Here is a 24537-nt window from a genome sequence, read left to right on the forward strand (position 1 = left end):
GAAGTCGGAGTGGTGGCTCTGAGGCTAGGGAATCTGCACTGGCAATCGGAAGGTTGCCGGTTCGAATCCCGTAAATGCCAATAGGGACTCTGCTCTGTTGGGCCCTTCAGCAAGGTCCTTAACCTGCAATTGCTGAGCGCTTTGAGTAGTGAGAAAAGCGCTATATAAATGCAAAGAATTATTATTATAATTATTATTATTACTGTTAGAAAGCATACTCCAACTTGCACACACTGACTACTGGCACAGTGGATTAGAGCAGGTGTAGTTTACAGGTTGTGGTGTTTGGGCGCCAGGCACTGACTCTGGGAACTACGGGCTCAGTTTTGTATTACAAATCATTGAGCTCACAGGTTGTGTTGTTCGGGTGCCACCTACCGACTCTGGGAAGCCGCTGGGTTTGACTCTGGGGCGCAGTGCGCATGCGCGTCGGTGCGTCCGCCGTCCGTGCATAAATGAAACTGTGGTTTAGTGATAGAGATGCTTGTGATGTGCCATCTGCTGGAATGACCGAGAAATAGCAACCAGACGGCCACAAGACAGACACTTTTTTTTTAAACTTACTTTTTTAATTAGATAGATAGATACTTTAGGGTGGATATTTACTTATTTACTTTTGTCCAAGCTATTCCTCCATATTCTGAAACCCTGACTTGCATTAAGCAGACTGTTATAATAATTATTTAATAATAATAATAATAAATTTTCTAACGAAGACACAAACCTGTTGTATGAATTGTGATAGGCTGACTCCCGTCGCTCGGGCCACCTATATTCACTGCCCTGACATAGATGATGTAGTGCCGTCCAGACTGTAACTGAATAAGAGATTCACATGTAGGAATCCCGACGATGGACCTGAAAACAAACAAATAGAAAAAATAAATCAATAAAAGTTTGTTCCGTTTTCAAGGAGATGCAGCATGCTGAAGAAACTGCAGGAAAACAATTCACGGGTCAACATGGCACATGACCCTATCTGCAAATTAGCAAGCTCACATCTCAGCATGTTGGGGCCATGCAGTCACACAGGCCAGACTGAGGACATCAGGCACCTTATACTGGCTGGGGAGGCAGTAATGCTACATGCTGTGCTGCCATGACATCCAATGAATAGAACCTTCTTGAAGCCACCTTCTCCAGTTCATAGCTGAGGGGGACCGCAGCCCTGAACACTGGCTGGATGGCAGTCTATCGCAAGGCCCGTTCACACACTCCATTCTCAAACCCTCTTCATCCAGTTGTAGTGCGGCCACATAATGCATTGTTACTGGTGTGTCTCGTGCCTCTCTGTTGTGTCGACAAGCACATGCAACATTGGAAAGAAAGAAGCAGGCATTTTGAGAAGACCACAATAGTGAGGGACCTTTGTACCATAAGGTCCTGTTGTGATGATTTCAAGGGTTGTCATGGCAATAAGCACCAATCTACAGTTCATATGAGAGCAAGGAAGACACAGAGAGAAGGAGCAAAAGACAACGTCCTTACAAATGCTTTTTGATGAGCCATCTGTTGGAATGACAAATGCAATACAACTTGCTGTATGTTCTCCCATTATACCTTACGGCGCTGGGGTATGCATTACAATAGACGGTGCACCACAAACATTAACATGGAGGTCTACATTGATTACTTAGATTTCAACCTGTCTCGGGTAGCACGGCTAGTGCAATTGTCATTCCAAAAAGATGGCACATTACAGACATTTGTAGTAATGAAATGCAATGCATTTGTCACTCCAACAGATGGCATATCCCAAACATTAGCACTGCTTTTACGAATCTCATACCAAATGACACATAATAGAGACATATACATTGCATTTGTCATTCCAACACATGGCTCATCACAAACACTTGTAGTAATAAAAAGCATTGCATTTGTCATTCCAACAGATGATGCATCATAAACATTTCTAGTAATGAAATGCATTGTGTTTGTCATCCCAATAGATGACACATCACAAATATTAGCACTGCTTTTTACGAATCCCATACCAAATGAAACATAACAGAGACATATGCATTGCATTTGTTATTCTAACAGGAGGCACATCAAAAAACATTACCACTGCTTTTACAATGACACAAAACATAGACATATGCATTGCATTTGTTATTCCAACAGATGACGCATCACAAACATTTGTACTAATAAAAAGCATTGCATTTGTCATTCCAACAGACGGTGCATCACAAACATTCCTAGTAATGAAATGCATTATGTTTGTCATCCCAACAGATGACACATCATAAACATTAGCACTGCTTTTTACGAATCCCATACTAAATTAAATATAACACAGACATATGCATTGCATTTGTGATTCTAACAGGTGGCACATCACAAACATTACCACTGCTTTTATGAATCCCAAATGGCATATAACAGAGACATAGCAACTAGACGCACACGCAGACACCTGTACTTTTATTAAGGTGGATCTATCTGGATGCAAGAAGGGGTCCGAGGGCGATTTAAGGTAGACTCACCATTTGAATAGAGTAAATTACCTAAAGAGTGGTGAATTATAGCAGCCTCGTTCAGCATACAGGCGGGGTGCAAGGCAGGAAACAGGCCTAGAGGCGGTGCCAGCCCACTCACACATTTATATATGCCCACATTGACACAGTTAACCTACTTTGCACGTCTTTGGAAGTGTGGAAGGGTAACCCAGACAGACAATAACAATAATCCTAATTATAATCATAATAATAATAACACTCCAGACTGGTTCAGCTCCCCTGGGCTGCTCAAGGTCAACCGTTGCTAATTGCGGTTTACAATATGAAGCTCTTTAGGCTTCCATGACTGCAGTCTGCGTTCAACAGCTGGTATCTAGTGAAGCTTTGCTCTTTCTTGTATTACAACATATAGGATTCAAAACACAGCCCAGCAATTTCCGGCCCGGAATCGAGCATGCAAACTCATTATGGTTGTGTCTGTTGATGCCACACACGTGCAGCATTTGGGAACTCACTCAGTGACCGTGTTCTCATTCCTCTCGCGGGTCAGCTCGCACAACTCCACGGTGTATGAATCCACCGGATTGGTGTTTCCCGATTCCCATCGGATCAGCGCGGCGTTGGGACAGCTCCGGCACTCCTTACTCAAAATAACAGGAGGTGAAGGTACTAAGACGAAATATGGGACATTGGTTTGTTTTTGTCTTCTTTGTTTCTTTTCATTCAGCACATTTGAACACAGAAAACAGACTCGTTCTTCTAATAATGTCCTGCACCACCATCGTGGCTCTCAAGTAACCCCATAAAGGATTCTTATCAGACGCAGCTAAACAGTTTTGCGGAAAGAAGAATGGAGAAAAATGGCAGCGTCCCGAGAAAGAGAGACCTGAGCACACAGACTCAAGGCTGTCATGGCTGCCAAAGGTGCATCTACTAAATACTGACATGAAAACACATGGGATCAATTACAGAAAGTTGGTCAGTTGAGCGACTGGAGGACTGGAGCAGTCAACAACGACGAGCAACGTCCAGAGATCGATAAGAGGGAGCGGTAGACACAGATGGAGGCAAGTGTTGGTGGCCAGGGGCTTATTGGGCTGAGGTAGCCAGAGCACTGAAAGGAGGTAAATGTGGGGATGCTGAATCGCTGGCCAAAGTGGGCATCTGTGGCCAGGAGCCCATGAGCTTTAGATCACTGGAGTGCAGGTGTGAGGATCCTGGATCACCGGCTGAGGCCTTAAAGCATTTGAGATTTAGATTGCTACAGCATCAATGGAGTCAAGTGTTGGGGTTCTGGATCACCAATCAAAGCATCCATTGGCCATGAACACTGAAGGTGGCAAGCACGGGGACACCTGATTGCCGGCCAAGGTGGGCGGGCATCTGTAGCCACAAGGAAAGGTGGCCAGGAAGCCCAGAAACTTTAGACTGGTAGAGAGCCAATGAAGGCAAGCATGGGCATTGCAGATCACCAGCTGAGGCGAGTGTCCGTGGTCATGAGCATCTGAGCTTTAGGATCGGCGGAGTGTCAATGGAGGCAAGCGTTAGGGTTCTGGATCACCGATTGTGGCGAGCATCCATTGGCCATTAACAGCTGAGCTTGAGATCAATAGCGCCCTGAAGTTTGGGGATGCTAGACCACCAACCAAGGCAAGCCAAGTGCATGAGCTTTAGATTGCTACGGCGCTGATGGATGCAAGTGTTGGGGCGCAGGATCAGCAATCGAGCCGAGTGTCCACTGGCCATGAACATCTGAGCTTTAGATCACTAGAGCCTCGAAGGAGACAAGCTTGGGGACACTCAATCGCCGGCCAAGGCGAGCATTTATGGCCACAAGGAAAGGTGGGCAGGAGCTTTAGATCAGTAGAACGGCTGGGGCACTGGATCACTGGTTTAGGCGAGCATCCATTGGCCACGGATGTAACAGAGCCTTGGTAGTTCCATGAATGACAACATCTCCAAATGGCTGATTTTATCCCTCACGTGTAAAACTGTGTTTTTATTTAAGGAAGAATGCACTGCACTCTACTGACTGATGGACGCTGTTGCGAAAATAAAAGCCCAGTTTTGTGTTGTGTCCTCATTGGCCAGGCCATCCCTGGTTACGTTTATCGATGATCTGGGCTCAAGGACCTTATGGTAGATGCAGCCAACCCAGACATGACAGAGACTCCTGCCTCAGGTTCACAAATGATGTTTTCAGGTGGGACGCCCCTGTTTTGACTGGTGGTCTAATTCTGAACACATTACATACACCCAAACACTTGGACACACCTCACAAACATTTACAGTACCTGTCATGTAAACTGCTCTTTCGCTCGCCGGGCTGATGCCTGTGGTGTTCAGCGCTGTCACCCAGAATTCATATTGCGTGTTTGGCTCTAAATTGGTCACCGTGTAGTACGTTTCTTTAACTTTTACCATGGCTTCTGTAAAACAAAACCAAAAAGAACAAAACGACATCGCTGAAAGGGATACGTATCCGAAGGGATGATCTCTTGAACAAAACTCAAAACCTTGGACTCTCTTATTTTAAAAAGTCTCAGCGTGAGAGCATCTGCAGACCTGATAAGCCCACCAGGTGGCTACCCGCTCCCCGTCCAGGTGCCTGTTGTGTTCTTGCTTTGTGTTCCTTTTATTTGTCGACTGCTGCCCCCCACGTCGCCCCCCCCACAGTAAAGCCAGAGTGGAGGAGGGGGGTCCTCCAACTACCACTAATGTCTCAGATTGGGGGGCTGTAATGAAAGCTGTTGACAGTCTGTCTTACAGCTCAACCTTTCCATTTGTTCTGTGTTGTGTATTTACTTGAGCTGATGTGTTTTATTGTGGATTTCTTTATTTTTAATATTTTAAGGTATTTTCCAGTATGTTCCAGTTTGCAGTTATGTACTTCTTCCTCTTCTTCTTCTTTCGGCTGCTCCCGTTAGGGGTCACCACAGCAGATCATCTTCTTCCATATCTTCCTGTCCTCGTCATCTTGTTCTGTCACACCCATCACCTGCATGTCCTTTCTCACCACATCCATAAACCTTCTCCTCTGTTCCTCTTGCCTGGCAGCTCTATCCTTAGCACCCTTCTCTCATTATACCCAGCATCTCTCCTCTGCACATGTCCAAACCAACGCAATCTCGCCTCTCTGACTTTGACTCCCAACCGTCCAACACGAGCTGACCCTCTAATGTCCTCATTTCTAATCCTGCCCATCCTCATCACACCCAATGCAAATCTTAACATCTTTAACTCTGCCATCTCCAGCTCTGCTTTCTGGTAAGTGCCACCGTCTCCAGCCCATATAACATAGCTGGTCTCACTACCGTCCTGTAGTAGTACCAGGCAAGAGGAAGGCCTAAGCGGAGGTTTATGGATGTGGTGGGTGTGACAAAGCAAGATGACGAGGACAGGAAGATCTGGAAATAGGGGTCACCACAGCAGATCATCTAAGGAGAGCAGCCAAATGAAGAAGAAGAAGAGAGCTGAAGGGGTGGGGGTGGGGGGTGGATTTGCACTGCCCACAGTTATTTAGGCTAAGATGCTGGTGGTGATGCAAATGGTTAGTGGTCACTGGTGGCGAAGGTGGATGAGTTTAAATACTTGGGGTCAACAATGCAGAGTAATGGGGATTATGGAAGAGCAGGGAAGAAGAGAGTGCAGTCAGAGTGGAGTGGGTGGAGAAGAGTGTCAGGAGTGATTTGTGACAGACGGGTATACAGTGTCAGTGAAACATGTCAAGTCTTTATGCTTGGCATACTTTTTCATGTCTCGTACACGTACATTGCCGTGGGGACAATTGCCATAAAGAGAAGTAACTTGACTGAGTTTCTAATCTCCATACCAAGTGGATTTTCGGAAAGACCACTTTTGCTTTGCCTAACCCTCTGGCTTTACTTGGCCATCCTCGGAAATAATGCTGCCTGGGTACGTGACGTGTCGAGCACATTCAAGGTTATGTTCTCCAGTTGTTATAATGAAGGCTTAGTTGATCGCCTGAGACTGTTATTTTGTTTTGTTCACAGCGGATTGGTAATCCGACTTTCTCTGCATTCTGGGAGAAGTGCATTATGCCAGCTTTGTGACAAAGCATGGTGATATCATCAGTATCAAATGTCCCATCTGATTGCGTAGTCTGGGTATTCCACTGTCTTCATGATAATAAAATCAATGAGAATCGAGAATAGCAGAGGCGACAGAATGCAACCCTGTCGGACCCCAGTCACCAGACACAGCATCTGGAATGATGTTATAGAGACGTAAAGATACCGATATACAGTGGCATGCAAATGTTTGGGCACCCCTAGTCAAAAGTTATGTTACTGTGAATAGCTAAGCAAAAAAAAAAAAAGAATGACCTGATTTCCGAAAAGCACAAAGTTAAAGATCCACAATATAGAATAAGCAGGAAAGGTAACACAAATACGTATACTCAACAAGAAGAACATGTAAAACACAAACCACTTATTAAGTACAGAAAGATTTATACTTGAGAACCAATGAGCGCTCAGCCAGACATTCAATGCCTAGAATGTAGGAATCAACAATATGTCCTGTCTAATGTATCTAACTCACCATAGCCCTTCACACAGCACTGCCTCCATCAGGCAGCACGTGATTGGGCTTCAGGAAGAAGGAGCGAGCTTGCGATACTTTTAGAAGTCACATGATGTGACAATGGCTTTAAATGCTGGGAAATTAGGAACTTAATTGGATAAGTACGACCATAAGTATGTCTCCTGAAGGAGGGCAAGCAGTGGAGTAAGCCCTCTAAAGCAGAGATGTAGTAACAGGACAGGCAAGGTAGGAATGGTGTCCCTTTACACAAGTACTCAATACAACCACACATCTGTGGAAACAACACACAGCAGCAATACACTACAACAACAGCCTCCTGAGGGGGCCACAACTGCATTGTAAGAGTGTTTGTAATGAACATTTTAGTGATGTTAAATGTAATTAGCGCCATTTTTATAAATTGTGCAAAGGATTTGCTTGTCTGGAAGCAGAAATGTGGGGAAGAAAACAACAACCGGAAGAAAAGAAGAGACAGGAGACTGAGAAGTAGTAGAGATTTAAGTTAGCTAGTCAGTCAAGTAGCTCTAATTTCAAAACAGCACAATATTCAAAGGTCTACGGACTTGGAGGACATAGTGGCTACACTTACTGCAGCCAACATCGTCAAACAGAGATATTGAAAGTTACAGTAACAATACTTTTATTGGCCTTTTTTTGTTTTCTAAGTTTCTATAATGTGCACTTTATTTATTTTTAAATATTTAGATATGCAATTTGTTTTTGTTTTGTTTTTAATTACCAAGTACGTTTATTTTGCATTTTCTTTTCTTTTTTTTACTGATTTGGATTTTAAATTTGGATTTTTTGGGAATTTCCCCTTGGAATTAATAATCAATCAATCTATCTATCTATCTATCTATCTATCTATCTATCTATCTATCTATCTATCTATCTATCTATCTAATCCTGCCTACTATATTAACATCTATCTATCTATCTATCTATCTATCTATCTTATCCTGCCTACTATACTAACATTAATCTATCTATCTATCTATCTATCTATCTATCTAATCCTGCCTACTATATTAACATCTATCTATCTATCTATCTATCTATCTATCTATCTATCTATCTATCTATCTATCTTATCCTGCCTACTATACTAACATTAATCTATCTATCTATCTATCTATCTATCTATCTATCTAATCCTGCCTACTATATTAACATCTATCTATCTATCTATCTATCTATCTATCTATCTATCTATCTATCTATCTATCTATCTATCTATCTATCTATCTTATCCTGCCTACTATACTAACATTAATCTATCTATCTATCTATCTATCTATCTATCTATCTATCTAATCCTGCCTACTATATTAACATCTATCTATCTATCTATCTATCTATCTATCTATCTATCTATCTATCTATCTATCTATCTATCTATCTATCTATCTAATCCTGCCTACTATATTAACATCTATCTATCTATCTATCTATCTATCTATCTATCTATCTATCTATCTATCTATCTTATCCTGCCTACTATACTAACATTAATCTATCTATCTATCTATCTATCTATCTATCTATCTATCTATCTATCTATCTATCTATCTATCTATCTATCTATCTATCTATCTATCTATCTAATCCTGCCTACTATATTAACATCTATCTATCTATCTATCTATCTATCTTATCCTGCCTACTATATTAACATCTATCTATCTATCTATCTATCTATCTATCTATCTATCTATCTATCTATCTATCTATCTATCTATCTATCTATCTTATCCTGCCTACTATATTAACATCTATCTATCTATCTATCTATCTATCTATCTATCTATCTATCTATCTTATCCTGCCTACTATATTAACATCTATCTATCTATCTATCTATCTATCTATCTATCTATCTATCTATCTATCTATCTATCTATCTATCTATCTTATCCTGCCTACTATATTAACATCTATCTATCTATCTATCTATCTATCTTATCCTGCCTACTATACTAACATTAATCTATCTATCTATCTATCTATTGTGGGATATGGTCAGCTGTTCATCCTGGCCAATACCCCCAGGCCGCCAGATGGAGCCCTCCCTGCAACATGGAGGTGCCCCAAATTCCAGCAGGGCCTCATGGACATTGGAGTTTTAATGCACAGCCCTGCTGGATACCATGGGGGCTGCCAGGAGTCGCTGCAGGGAGGCCCAGGGATTAATATTTTCCGTATAGCCTGGAAGTATTTCCAAGGCACAGGAATGGAAGAAATGATATACTTCTGGGCTGAAATAAAAAGAGAAGTTTTTACCTCGACCCGGAAGTGCTGGATAATCACATGGACTGAGGGCTCAGAAGCACTTCCGGGTCGAGGACTATAAAGGACTGTAAGAAATCCCAGACGTCGAGCTGAGCTGGGTGGCAACGTTTCTGGGAGTGAGGAGGATTATTGATTTATTGATTGTTTATTGTGTTTATTTGAATATTGTGGAGAAGAGGGTGCTTTGTACATGTTTTGTCTAAATAAATATAATATCTATCTATCTATCTAAAATTTACACTGTTCTTTTGTTCTTTTCTATTTTCTATACAAAAGTTGTATTTATTGTGCTTATTTAATCTGTTTTTCACAAAATTAAAACAAAGAATTTGTGCTTATTAAGTTCTTTCTGCTGATCTTCTTAATGTAGACTCTGCACTACAATAAAGATAACTAGGGGGCTCTGCCCCCTGCTTACTTCGCTCGCCCACCCCCGTGTTTGATTAACCAGATATACAATTTAAAGAGATTGTTATTTTCATGGGAATTGTTACATGTTTCACTTTTACTTTAAAACTTTAATAAAAACAATATTTGGAATTAACTTTTCTTCAAGATTGCATTAAAGTTTGATTCCGTGTTTGGACTTACATCGTGACAACGCAACGTATAACTTTTATTTTTACATTCTGTTTTGGTATGTAAAACATACGAGACATCAGACAGATGAGCTTCTCTTCTATTTGTGAGGATCAAAACACGTGTGCCTAATTCCTCGTTGCTACATTTTATGCATTGAACGTTCATTGGTTCTCAACTCTTGCACACAAAGGGCCCGCTCCTCCGACCAAAGAGAAAATCAGATCTGTTTGATTTTATCCTAGCCAGTCGCACACTAGTTGGTCTCAGTCATTGGGTACATCACCTTAGACAACTGGCTTCATGGGAGCGCAACACTAACTGGCTGAAATGATAAAAATGAAGACTATGACTTAAAATTGCTTGGAAAGTCGTGTAATGTGACATGGCCTTTAGATTAAAGTGCAATTGTAATTCAAATATGCCAAGACATGGGCGAGTAAAGTGCCTAGGATCTCACTGGGTTGGAGTGTCTCTTGTTAATCAACAGCCTGTCTAAGCAGAACAATGTGATGGAAGGAAAATCACAATGGAGTTTGTCACACACTGTGCATGAGCTCAGCTGCTTACCACTCTGCGCTTCATTTTCATCCGCTGTCACGTTTTCCAGTACGGGCTTGTAGTAAAGTTCATAATATTCAACTGTGTCATCCGAGAACAGGCTCCAGCAGACTCTCACCGAGGTGCTAGTCCCGGAGTTGGAAGACTGAGGGTTTATCACAGGAGCTGATGGGGCTTTAGAAGGAAAAGAAAATTATTAGCAAAAGTAAAAAGGTCTAAGTTGACATTACAATATAAAAAAGGGTGGACCATCATTTGAAATTCTATTCTATTTACTCGGCAAAACAGTACATTAAGCAAAGCACTCACATTCACTCACACAGGGCCATCTCAGAGATGGCCATTAGTTTAAAATGCAAGTCTCTGCGAGGTAAGCTGAGTGACCAGGAGAACGACAGACAAAGAGCCCTGAAGATGTGACTGATCAGGTCTAAATGCCAGGCACCTGTCCCTCCCTGGTGAAAATGAAATTAAAACAATAAAAGTTCAATCCAGCCTGGGCAAGAAGTCAAAACAGGGTGGTGTGTTCTCTGACTGCCAGTGTGGTTCTGTGTCACCTCAACCAGTTTGATGTGAACCTTTCTTTGGATTTGCCACCCTGGTGGCATTCCTACCCATGGGCAACGCTTCACTATTGATGAATATACACTACATAAAGTAAAGAACAAGATACAGATAGACAGTGAAAGGCTTTATATGATATTATATAGTGAAAGACACTATATAATAGATAGATAGATAGATAGATAGATAGATAGATAGATAGATAGATAGATAGATAGATAGATAGATAGATAGATAGATAGATAGATAGATAGATAGATAGATAGATAGATAGTGAAAGGCATTATATGAGATATATAGACAGTGAAAGGCACTGTATGATAGACAGTGTCACACTCGTGCAATTGGGAAACAGCCTAAACGCTTATTCGACTATGATGCCACCCCTGACCCCTAATGTCTCTCCTCTTTTTTGATTTGCTGATCCGATGACTGAGAACAAGACGTATCATGACATCACTTCCAGGTTCTGGTCACCTGAACCCGCCTTTTCCTCTCCACTGACCTCTTAACTGGCTCCACCGCCATCTGCAGGCCGTCTATTCCTAAACTTGCATCTGAAAATATATCACTACTAAATGAACATTAATCATTATGTTATTTGGTTCCTCCAGTTAAAAACAGGGTTTGTCTATTGGTGCCCCAAATGTTTATGTCCTCTCCTGTCTTTTTATTACAATAGACACATCATAAAAGGCATTGTATGAGATAGTTAGTGATAGATGCTATAAGAAAGATAGATGGTGAAAGGCACTATATAACTGATGGACAGTGAAAGGCACTATAAGATAGATAGATAGATAGATAGATAGATAGATAGATAGATAGATAGATAGATAGATAGATAGATAGATAGATAGATAGATAGATAGATAGATAGATAGATAGCAGTGGCGGGCCGTCAGGGCCTGCAAGGCCTTCTCTGCTGGCCTAAAAAAATATCTGAATCACAAACTGACGTTAATTATATTTTGTCCATGAATACTTACTAAATAATTCCAAATAGTCTGTCCACTTCCTTTCATAGCTTTTCCGATGGTTGTGCTGCTTCCAGACATGTATTTTCGTATTAAAGCATTTAACCAATCACATTTCAGCCATCATTTGTTGGCAGGCAGGGTCAAAGTCAAAGAAGTCTGCCCGGAGGCCTTCACAATCCGTTCTGCAGGCCCTCTAACACAAAATAGATGTCGATTAAACCGTTGCTTCAACCAATCAGATTTTGAGTTGGTGTCACTAGGGCCCTCTAGCAGGCGTATGGCAACGTCACCGTATTCAGACCCATTGATTGGATAGGATGGTGTAATAGAAAAATCTGAATGAGAGCATCATGGGGCAGCTGTACACATTGGTATGTTTAGCGGTGACCATTCCCGTGTCCACTGCTTCTGTCGAGCGGACATTTTCAGCCCTAAAGGGAATTAAAACTTATGCCAGAAATACGACAGGGCAGGTTCGACTTTCAGCATTAGCTTCGATGGCGATAGAAAGGGACTTCGTGATGGAACTGAAGCGCACGGATAATCTGTACGACAGAGTAATTGAACTGTCTTTGAGGAAAGAGAGGATGATGGATTTTGTTTACAAATAATCTGAATTTTTGGTGAGTAAAATGTTGCGATTTTCCTAAATAATATTGCAAGTTTATGAGTTACTATTGATGTTTTTTATGTGTGTCGCGGCTGTAGCAGTAGAAAGGAACTTGTTCACCCCTGGTTTGTCTATTCAATAAAGGCATTTATTGTGGCTACAGGAGTTATCTATCTGTGATGCAACGGCTCTTTATAATGTATTTCTGCATATTAAGATGGTTTTTATGACCATAAATTAGTTTTTGAGGGGCGAGTTGATTCAGACGGAGCACTACTGAAGGCCTAGGTGTGAAATGCACGGTCTGCCACTGATAGATAGATAGATAGATAGATAGATAGATAGATAGATAGATAGATAGATAGATAGATAGATAGATAGATAGATAGATAGATAGATAGATAGATAGATAGATAGATAGATAGATAGATAGATAGATAGATTTATTTGTCGCCAAGGGGAAAATTAAGAATAGTAAGTAACACAAAGGAGCTTCCCAGTACCATGCAAGGACTCAAACCTTTACGAGCGTTTGATGATCTCTCTTTAAAATGCTTTATATACATGCAAGTGGGCTTTTCTGTCCTTATCTCTGCTTTGGGATCTGGACGGAGGTCCACTTTATGCGGCAGCTTTATACCCCAGCCTTGAAGTCCTCTGCCGATCTGCCCAGAACTCCCTTTGGTAGCCCCCCAGCACACTGTTAAAGGACCAGATATCCTAACTTACTTATTTACTTAAAAGCCCCTACTAGTTAAATATTTGTAAAGGGAGCAAAGCAGAGAATTTGGGTATTGAATTCCAATAGAATTCTTATTAGATGAAAAGCAGGTAACATTCTTGATGTCTTGAATGCGGCAGAAAAAAAATCACATACTGCATCTTTGCTACACAACAGACTTGAACTTTACAGACATTTGTTGCCAATTAGCAAAAGGTCAAAGCTCTCTGTGCCAGCAAAGCGGATTGAGACACTCACCTCATTGCTGCTCATCAAGCCCTTTAAAGTGCGAGTGATGTTGGGTAATTAAATACATGAGATTAACGACTTGAGATCTGGCTTGTGCTAGGCAAGTCTAGAATTCTCTACAGTATTCTTTATGTATATGCTTGATTAATAAATACAGAATAATTTTATTATGCCACTCTATCTGAACTAGTGTGGTGCTGAGGTGTCACCCGTTGCATGGCTGCACTCGGGTCCTAATCTGGAGACCCTGAGTTGGTTTGTCATGAGGTGGGTGCTGCAATGCGCTGTATCAGCGTGTGCTCCTCACCTCTCTCTCTCATCAAATAATCGAAATTGAATGAACTTTGCACAAAGAGAAATATACAAGGAAAAGATGATGAGTCACACATAACTCATACAGTAAGAATTCAGAAGCACACATCTCAGGCCTAAGGAGATCTCCAGTATGCTATTACTGTGGACTGTTTAGTCAACTACATGTCTCCCACCCCAAAAAATGCTTTGTAATTCTCATATGTATGATTAGTCTTGCAGAGCGATATGTATACTATATACGAGGTTGGGGACTCAAACATTTCCGGAATTGTTAAAAAAACAACTTTATTATACAATTTACCGCAATTCCATTTTAGTCACAGCCAACATACTCCCCATGGGGTGCAATACGCTTGTCCCAGTGTTTCTGTCATTCCTGGAAATGTTTGCTATGGTTATCTTTTGTTTCCATGTCCACAGCCTGCTGTGATTTTTTTCCTGGATTTCTTTTACGATAGCAAATCATCTTCTGCTCAGTCTCAGTTTCAGTTTCAGGTAAAAATAAAAATAAGCGACATTGATTGACATCGGGTGAATTCTCGGAATGCAAACCAACAACTATGTCATTTTTGGTCAAAAAACTCTATGCCTGACAATGAGGTGCGTGCAGGTGAGAGGGCATGGTGCAAAATCCAGCTTTGCGTACGCTCCTGCTCAGGACATATTGCTCCTGATGTTTTCCCACAGACGCTTCAGTAGTTCGCTGTAATGTGCCTGATAAGCAGTCTGTGAATGTTGACAAACACGATCATCATTGTCTTGATGTTTCAATATGACCTGACATGCTTTTTTGGCTTGTCGCAAAAAAAAAACAGACAATAGCAGAAGTCAAGCACACATTTGTAGAATAAATGACAGAAACAACCTGTAACAGTCGCACTCCCGCTCAGATGGCAGCAAGTTACACACACCATCTGTGCTGGATTGAAGTCCAAAGTCGGCTATCCCAGACTGTACTTCACTTTCTCACCTGCCCTCCACTCAAGCTCCACAGTCGACAGACAAAGTCAAGTCAAGTCAAGTAGGGGAGCATGCACTGGTACAGTGTGTTGCCGCACCCACTACACGACGAAACAACTCGGGATACCCCAGGCAGACATGTGGACCAGTCCCACCCTCCGGAAATGACCCTCTATCTGCCACAGCCAGGTGTTACATGGGCGACCCCTTGGCCTGGTCCAGCCACTCGGGTCCCCAGCAATGAGGATCTTACGAGCTGGATCACTGTCTGGGAAACGCGCCACATGGCCGTAGTGCTGTAACCAAAGCTCCTTCACAATGCAGGTAATGTGCCTCATTCGGGACTCCATGAGCAACACAAAGTCAAACCAATGTTACCCAAGAATTTTCCTGAGAGACACAATAACAAAGGAGTCCAGTCTTCATCTCAGGTCACTGGATAAAGTCCATATCTCGCAACCATATAGCAAGACAGGAAGCACCAGGGCTCTAAAGACTTGGACCTTCGTCCTTTTGCATAGATGTTGGGAGCCCCACACACCCCTTCCCAGTGACCTCATGACCCCCCATGCTCTCCCAATCCATCTGCTGACTTCATAGGAAGAGTCACCAGAGACATGAATGTCACTGCCAAGGCAAGTAAACCTCTCGACGAGGTCGACACTCTCTCTGCAGACAGACATGCTGCTGATGGCCGTGCCTAAGAGGTCATTAAAGGCCTGGATGTTGGTTTTTATCCAGGACACTCGCAAGCCCAGACACTCAGACTCCTCGCTCAGTCTCTCAAGTGCCTCGATCAGAGCCTCTATTGACTCTGTGAAGATCACAGCATCGTCAAGAATCTTTCTTCACTAACAGATTGTTCACAGCTGCTATACCCCACGACCTTGCCCAACACCCAGTCCATACAAGCATTGAACAGAGTAGGAGCAGAACACACCTCTGATGAACCCCTGAATCAACTGGGAAAAACACAGAGGTTCTTCCTCCACTCTGCACAGCACTCACAGTACCAATGTACAGGCCTGCCATGATACCCAGCACCCTCGAGGGGATCCCACGAACCCTCAGGATGTCCCACAGGGCAGCTCGATCAACTGAGTTGAACACATTGCGAAAATCGACAAAGGCTGCAAAGAAACTCTGCCGATATTCGCGTTTGCACTCCATGAGAACCCTCAGTACCAGGATGCGGTCGATGGTAGACTTCTTAGGCGTAAAACCAGACTGTTTTAAAACAGTTTTAAAAACAGACACAAACAGGTAAATAAGTCAAAGATAAAGGGTAAGTCAATGAAAAATAAATATATTAGAAAAAGATGAAATGTTATACACACCCTGAATTCCCTGATCCCATTTACAGCAAAAAATGAGTACAGCATGATCACGCTCGGCAGACTGATTAACAAGACTGTTAGCATAGTCGTTAGCTACACCCTACTCTCGTGGTATCGACCGATTCCAGGAATGTTTGAGCCCCCACCTCGTACATCAGAAAACAACCATGAGTGAATTTTGCTTAAAGGGGTGTTGGAACAATCAGACACTTCACTGAGTGTCACATTTCACAACCAATCCAACGTCTCATGAAGGAAGCACTGAAAGTATGGATGGTGATTTAAACAGAAAAGAGCAATGGTGCTCTTGTTAACCTGGTTCGATAGACAATAATCTTTTGGTTATGATGAACATTCGACAGCTGAACACTCTCCAAACGAGACCCCCGATTAAATATTTAAATGTGTCGCATGTGCAGAGAGAAAGTTGCATGTGTTAAAAACAAAACATAACCAATTGAAAGGATAAAACCATCCATCCACCCATCCATCCATTTTCCAACCCGCTGAATCCGAACACAGGGCCACGGGGGTCTGCTGGAGCCAATCCCAGCCAACACAGGGCGCAAGGCAGGAACCAAACCTGGGCAGGGTGCCAACCCACTGCAGAGGATAAAACCCTTCTGTCAAATTAGGTTACACTTTGGCATTTGAAGACGTCAACGAAGTAGTGGTAGAAATGAGTGATACGTTGTCACAGGTGCTGTGTGTGCTCTCTGTTGATCGCAGTTTCCGAGTCGGTTTAAGGTTAAAAGAATTGGCAGCTATGTTCATGTTAAATATGAATTGCAAATATGCATCGGTAGTAAACGAAGTGTTACACCGCATCAAATGGACTACTGTTAAGAAAGTTGATAATGAAAATCCACAGGAGATGCAGATTTCTGGTACTCAGAACAACCTAATCAGTTAATGTGCCCAAGTATAACGACACCACCCCAGCAGAAGCACTGATGAGACTGCACAGCATTCACCTTCTGACGAATAACTAAAGGATGTTGACATTACTGTCCAAATGGAAACATGCAATGCAGGAACATAGCTGTAACATTATAGACCACAATGGTTATCTATACTTTATTTGTTGTTGTTATGCCATATACATGTCGTGATACAACACTCAAAATGAAAGAAAGAATTCAGAGCAGACCAAAGCATTTCTCAAACACATTGGACCAAGTACCTGCAGTGGTCTACTATAGTGTGTCTGTCTCTTCTGCCACCTCGCTCATTATGATATACAGTGGAACCTCGGTTTGCGAGTATAATTCATTCCGGAAACGTGCTCGCAGTCCAAAGCACTCATATATCAAAGTGAATTTCCCCATAAGAAATAATGGAAACTCAGATGATTCGTTCCACAACCCAAAACTATTCATATAAAAATGATTAATACAAAATATAAAGTAAAAATACATAAAACAAATTAACCTGCACTTTACCTTTGAAAAGAATCATGGCTGGTGTGAGTGACTTTCTAAACTCTTGTGGGATTCCACCCAACGGGACGACACACGGAGAGCGTCCCAAAGCAATCGCAGTCTCCCAGCGCTGTAGCAGTTCGCAGTAAAAGCGAATCTGAAAAGATCGCAGACATGCTATAAGCGCCTGCCGTCAATGGGTGATACAAGGAACATTATAAATGTGCAGGGCACAGTATTACTTGTCCACGACCCTGCCGGACTGCTGTGTCTGTGTACAGGAGAGTAGCAGATCCCGCTACAATAAATAACCGCGCTGTTGCTGTTTCAAGCTGAATAAAGCTGGTGTTGCTAAAGTACTGAGACTCAGCTTTGTGTTTTGGGGTGCATAACAGGGACTCGCACGTCACAGCACACACACACACAGTCACAGTGCTGTAGTAAACAGTATATGCTCGTACAGATGTTGACTATATGAGTGAGGCACGCCGACTCAGACGGAGAATAGGAGACGATTGGCCACAATCCCGCAGTGAGAGAGAGAGAGAGAAGAACCATCAGCTCAGTTGTGATCACATGACACTCAGCAGACAAAGCGTACGCATACTACTCGTATTGCAAGACCTCGCTCATTTATCAAGTCAAAATTTATTACAAATTTTAGCTCGTCTTGCAAAACACTCGTAAACCAAGTTACTCGCAAACCGAGGTTCCACTGTACAAATGAATCATTAAGCTTCAGTTATCTTGTGGTACTGAGCTCCTGAATGGATAACAGTGATTTTATTTTTCTGTCTTCTATTCTGTGTCAAGCTTTCTGCTCAATTTCTTTTTCTCCCTCTCCCTGTCTTTCTATATTTATTGTATGTATCTGTCTAGTACACAAACAGAAATGGGATACTGCAACCTCAAATATTTAAAGTGCACGGACTGGAGGAAAGTTTGTGAGTGCTACATTCATCTTTAACTAAAATAACATGAACCATTTGCTATTTAGGTTGGCCTAGAATCAGTTCAAGGAGGTTTAGAAGGCTGCAGCTATCACACTGTAATGTGACTAATTTAAGTGGCTTAATAAAATGTAAAAAGCATTTCATCCAAACCATATAATACGGCTTACATGCTTCAGTAGATTCTATCTACACTCTCATTAAAGCGTGTGGCGGCTGAATGTTTGTACTTGTTAATTGCTGTGATTACCCAAAAGCCTCTAGGACAAAGTCGTCTCAACAGAGCTGTACCAGTACCTCATATGGAGGGTTGCTGATTTCAGATTATGCTTCAAAAAGTCTTTGTTTATGGATGAGAAAGGGAGACAGACTTGAAATGAGATGGGAAATGCAGGTGAGATCCTGCATTTTAAGGAGGTTGTCAATAAAAAGGGATAAAGGTTGACAGACTGAATTAACTTTGGCTTGTTATGGAAAGCTTTGCTACACACTAACTTAACTAACTACATACTGTACATTGAGTATCTGTTATGAGGTTCTTGTGGTGCAACCTACCAGAAGTAAAACTTAGGCACACTTTCAAGAAGGGGAAAAAATGACTGCCATGCGGGAACTGTCTGACGTAAGAGGCTGGGAGGATTATATATTACTTCTAAAGATAAATGCAGTGGATTATGAAAATATTCAGACTTCTCTACTTTTTATACATTTTGTTATGTTACAACATAGTGCTACATAACATCATTTAAATTCATTTTCAGCCTCATGGAACCCTCGACACCCAAAGCAAAAGCAGAATTTTAACGTTTTTTGCAAACTAATTAAATATAAAAACCTAAATAAAATATTGACAGAAGTATTCAGGCCCTTTGCTACAACAGTTGAAATTTGGATCAGGTGCATCCCAGTCTATTGATCATCATTAAGATGTTTCTATACCTTGTTTTGGAGTCCACCTGTGGTCAACTTCAATGGTTTGGACTGATTTGGAAAGACACCCACCTGTCTATAGAAGGTCCAACAGTTGAGCAAGCGCCAAGTCATGAGGTCGAAGGAATTGCTTGCAAAGTCTAGAGAGAGGATTGTGTCGAGGCACAGATCTGGGGAAGGCTACAAATAATTCCTGCAGTACTGAAGGTTTCCAAGAGCACAGTGGCCATCGTGATTCTTAAATGGAAGTATCTGTGGAATCACAACTGGCTATCTTGCCCACATGAGCAATCATAGGAGAAAGGTCTTGGTAGGAGAGTTGATCAAGAACTCAATGGTCAATCTGATTGAGCTCCAGAGAAAGTGTCTGGCGATGGGAGAAACTTCCAGAAAGACAACCATCTGGGCTTTGAAACAGAATGACCAGACAGAAGCCTCTCCTTAGAAAAAGACACATTAAAGACAGCTGGGAGTGTGGAAAATGGCACCTAAAGGACTCTCAGACTATAAGTCAGTAAGTCAGTCCTCACCACTTTTTACAGAGGGACCATAGAGAGCGTGCTAACCAGCAGCAGCTCTCTGTGGCAGGAGAGCTACAGCGCTTCGGACTGGAAAGCACTGAGGAAAGTGGTGAGGGCTGCGGAGAGGATCATTGGAGCCCCGTTGCCAAATGTACAAGATTTGGCAAAACAATGCTGTCTGGCCAGAGCTGTGCGGATTTCTAGAGACCCTACTTATCCTGCCTCTGAACTCTTTTCCCTCATGCCCTCAAGCAGAAGGTACCGCAGCCTGAAATGTAGAACTACCAGGTTTAAAAACAGTTTTTTTCCTACTGCCGTTCATCTTTTAAATGAAGCATTTTAGTATTTTATTGTAGGCTGATTTTAACTATGTGTTTTTATTAATGTCTTGTGCATCGTATTTTCGTTCTGCAGCACATCTTGGATGTTCTGCTGAATGACAAATAAAATTGAATTGATTGATTGATTGATTGATTGATAAGAAACAAGATTCTCTAGTCTGAGGAAACCACAATTTGTGTCATGTCTGGAGGAAACCAGGGGCCGCACATCACCTGCGTAACAGCATTCCAACACTGAAGCAAGGTGGTGGGACTGGGGACTGGGAGACTTGACAGGGTTGAGGGAAAACTAAGCAGAGTGAAGTACAGAGATATCCTTAACAAACACCAGAGTGCTCTGGACCTCAGACTGGGCCAAAAGTCCACTTTCCAGCAGGACAAAGCAAAAACAACACGGGAGTGAATGAGGGACAACTCGGTGAACATTCTTGAGTGACCAACACAAACGAACATCTCTGGAGGGACCAGAAAATGGCTGACTACCAATGGATGGTCTCTATCCCACCTGACAGAGCTTGAGAGGATCTGCAGAGAAGAATGGCAGGAAATCCCCAAATACAGTTTATGACGTCAAACCAAAGAAGACTTGAGGGTGGAATCAACTGAGTATTGAGAAAAGGGTCTGAATATTTGTGCAGCCGTAAGTTTTCAGTTTTTTCTCATTCTGGGGTATTGAATGTTGCTTGATGAGTGAAAAAAATTAATTTTAGCAACATAGCAAAATGTAAAAAAAGGGAAGCAGTATGAAATTTTCTGAATGCACTGTAAATCCAATGCTATTTAGAGTGTAAGCTGTACAGTCTAAAACTTCATTCTGTACTCCAGTACTCTACATCATACGTATGTTCATACATTATTGTTTATTTGCGTGTATACTGTGGTGCTGCAATGGATAAAACTGATGTGTCTGTTGATGGGAAATGTTTTTTTTTTCTTTTTACTGGTGTTTTCCGCAGTATTAGGTGATTTATTAGGAGAGCTAGCCTTTATTTACCCTGTTCAAAGTTCACTTAATAGCGTCACCAGTTTAGGAATACTGTAGTTTAATTGTGACACACTTCTGCTGTTCTAATTATTTTTGGCGTGCAATACACAATAATTAAATACAAAAAATGGCTAAATAAGGATAAAAAGCTCACTCGTTCTGATACATACTGTTAAAAGGTCATAGGCAAATAAACCATCTAGCACCTAAAGCACTTAAGGCCACCTGGCACAATGTTGATAGAGTCCATCATCTGCCTGACATCTGAAAAATCGATCTCGCTGTTTTCAAACTCCATAGAGGCAGACAGCTTGGTATCCAGTTCAGTTTCAATACTTTCTTTTAACCTGTTCATTTATAAAAAACAAGAAGTGTAAAGAGATGGTGGAACGCTAGGGCACAAGCAGACTGGCACAAGAGCATTTTAAAAACATGCCATGCAAAAGTAAAATAAAACTGGTATAATGTTTAGGTTAATACTCAGGTGAATATGGAGTAAATGTTTATTTGCTCTGTGCACAAAAACTTAAACACCATAGGGCACATTCATTCTCACTGTTTAATGCTGCATTTACTACTGTATGTGAACTTTTAAAGAGTACAGTACAGGATGTCAAAAATGTAAGTTTACAGATGTTGCTGCTTCTTTATTATGGAATACAATTTGTGGTCATATTAAATAAATAAAAAGGCAATTATGAAATGATTACAAAAGAGTGTGGCAATATAAACTGTATGTTGTGTTTCAGCCAAGGTTTGGGTTCAAGTGCTGCTTTTATGTCTTTTTTCTTTTTTTTTTCCCATGTTAACATTTTTGATTATTTTGCTTCTATGTGTCTATCTATCTATGCTTGTTTCATTATACTCCTTGTGTTTTGTGGGTGTTTCCCTAGGAGGCGGGCCCACCTGCCCATCACTGCAAAGGACTGCCTCCAGCCCTATAAAGGGTTGGGGAAACTCCCACAGTCCCTTGCAGGTCATTGTGAATGTGCTAGATGGGTGGTGAGTTCTCTTGTGCTTTTCCTAATTTTGATCTTTACTGAATTTCTGGATTTATGTGACCTTTGCTCTGCTTTTGAGTTTGCTTTCTGAATTGTGTATTTGGGCATTGTTTGGTATTGGACTGACTCTTTCAGGCAACTCCCTTTGCCTTTTGGACTCTTTGAGACTTGTTAGATTTTGTCATTTTTTTTTATTTATAAAGATACTACATTGCCCTTTTCCTGTCTAGCCGTGGTTTGACGGTCCCCCCAGTCATTAGCATGTGAAAAATACATGCTTTGATCTAATTATTATGAAATGTATTTTAATCATTTTATTCTCTATTAAAAATATAGCTACATTAAATGTAACAATTGCAGATAACTGTAGCTACCACCAGCGAAAGAAACTTAGTTTTCGCTAGCCCATTTAGAAATAGTAAGGTGCTACTGAACATTTTATACACAACCGGTTGTCACATCTAATTTTGCCCTGAGTAACATGATCTCCATTGCATGCTGGGCCAACTATTTTCTTCCCATAATGAATTTTCCAGCAATGATGCATACAGCCAGGCTCCTCAAGAAAGATGCATTTAACAGACACAAGTGATTATGTGTTAATGCACTCTTAATATACTGCTCTGACCAATTTCAAAAATTAGACTAAACTCAAGACTGGCCTGAAAAATATTACTAGACCTCACCTGCTCTAAGTAAGCCTGGCTTCAATAAACTATAGAAGCAGGCTTTCCGGCCTGCAAATCAAAAATGGAGTCAAGCTGATTAATCTCACAGAGGAAGAGGAGAACCCCTGGTCTAAATAACAAAAACATTTTTAGACAATATTTCGGTTTTGCTCTCAAATTAGGTTAATAAAAACAAAACAATCTTTTTCTTATATATAAAAGAAATTCTTCTTTTATAAAGATTCCTTGTGGGATTGGTCTATCAAGCCAGATGTTGTATGGTTTCTCTTCCTAGTGAGGAATCTTTGTGTATTTCTGAAATCTTTGGGACATTTACTAAGTGTTTTGAACTCCTGAAACCAAAACCCCTTTAAGGCCTCTGTAGGCTGAATCAGGCCAGTAGAGGTTGGGGGTCAGATTGCCTGAGGCGAGGCCTATTTCGGGGCAGATTAGACAGGACCCTGGCGTTTTTTTGTCATGAACTTGGAGAGAACCTTAGTAGACAGGAAAACCATCAAACCCCAATTAGTAGCAAAATGGCAAATGTAACGTTTTTATAAATAAAAGATCTATTTCTCCGAAGCTCTGTTAAACAAAAAAAAAAAGAGAACAAAGGTAAAAGTAGTTGCCTGAAACAGTAAGGCAATCCAGAGCAAACAAGTCCCAATACACAGTCCAGTTGGAAAAGTCAAAAAGTGTTGAGCACGTGTTGAAAACCCAGTACAATAAATCAAAGCTAAGCAAAAGACGCTAGAACTGGCCAAAACCACAGGTGCGTTCAATGAACCTCAAGGGACTGTGGGTTTTCTGAGGGCGGTCCCTTGATGAATAGTCCTTGCTTAGTCATTCTGGAGTATTGATTGTTGCTTGATGAGAGGGGCAAAACTAAATTACTGTACAACAAGGGTGTAACATAACAAAATGTGAAAAAAAGTAAGGAAGTGTGAATACTTTCTGAATCCACTGTAAAAGTTCTCGTTTGACAAAACATATCCTAATTCCAGGCCCTTTCTATTTTAAGAGCATGCTAATTCTTTATTCTGACTTCTCTGTTTCTTACAGTTAGATTTTTCTGTACCCCATACATATATGAGGATCCTATAATCAGGACAAGTGAACATTTGTATTACCTGTCAACAGCTGGAACGACAGCCTAAAAATAGAAATTCAGAATCCGTTAGTGAAATGAACTTGGGCGGTTTAAGCTTAACATGTGAATAAAACATAATTCGACTGCAAAGAGCAGCCCACGGTAGTGCCGGCACATAGCGGCAAAGCATTATTTCTTAACATAAGAAATGTGACAATTTTATAATAGGTTCTCTTTTCTTAACTAAAGCTATATTTAAGAGGGATTCAGGAAGCAAAGAGCCAACTCGACACTCCTGGGGACCAATTAGGAGACATTACAGGCTCAATTTTATGCATTACAAGGCAATGTAGACGTGAAAGGAAGATCAGAATGGTTCCCAAAGATGTCAGATAATTTGAGAAAACTGATGCATTTTCCTCAATGTTCTCTTT

The 24537-nt window shown here is 41.3% G+C and overlaps 1 protein-coding gene across 1 annotated transcript in view; it reads right to left on the minus strand.

Annotated features, from left to right (window-relative positions):
- LOC114668051 (fibronectin type III and SPRY domain-containing protein 2) overlaps positions 1-24537 on the minus strand; it is a 37582-nt gene that overhangs the window by 7496 nt on the left and 5549 nt on the right. Inside the window, exons 4-9 of the mRNA XM_028823662.2 lie at positions 24144-24166; positions 21570-21691; positions 10470-10634; positions 4760-4894; positions 2981-3134; positions 725-858 (exon numbers count right to left, since the gene is read on the minus strand). Coding sequence (XP_028679495.1) covers positions 725-858; positions 2981-3134; positions 4760-4894; positions 10470-10634; positions 21570-21691; positions 24144-24166 — 733 coding nt within the window. The remainder of the gene's footprint in view (positions 1-724; positions 859-2980; positions 3135-4759; positions 4895-10469; positions 10635-21569; positions 21692-24143; positions 24167-24537) is intronic.

This window comes from Erpetoichthys calabaricus, chromosome 17 (assembly GCF_900747795.2).
Source record: "Erpetoichthys calabaricus chromosome 17, fErpCal1.3, whole genome shotgun sequence".
NCBI lineage: Eukaryota > Metazoa > Chordata > Cladistia > Polypteriformes > Polypteridae > Erpetoichthys > Erpetoichthys calabaricus.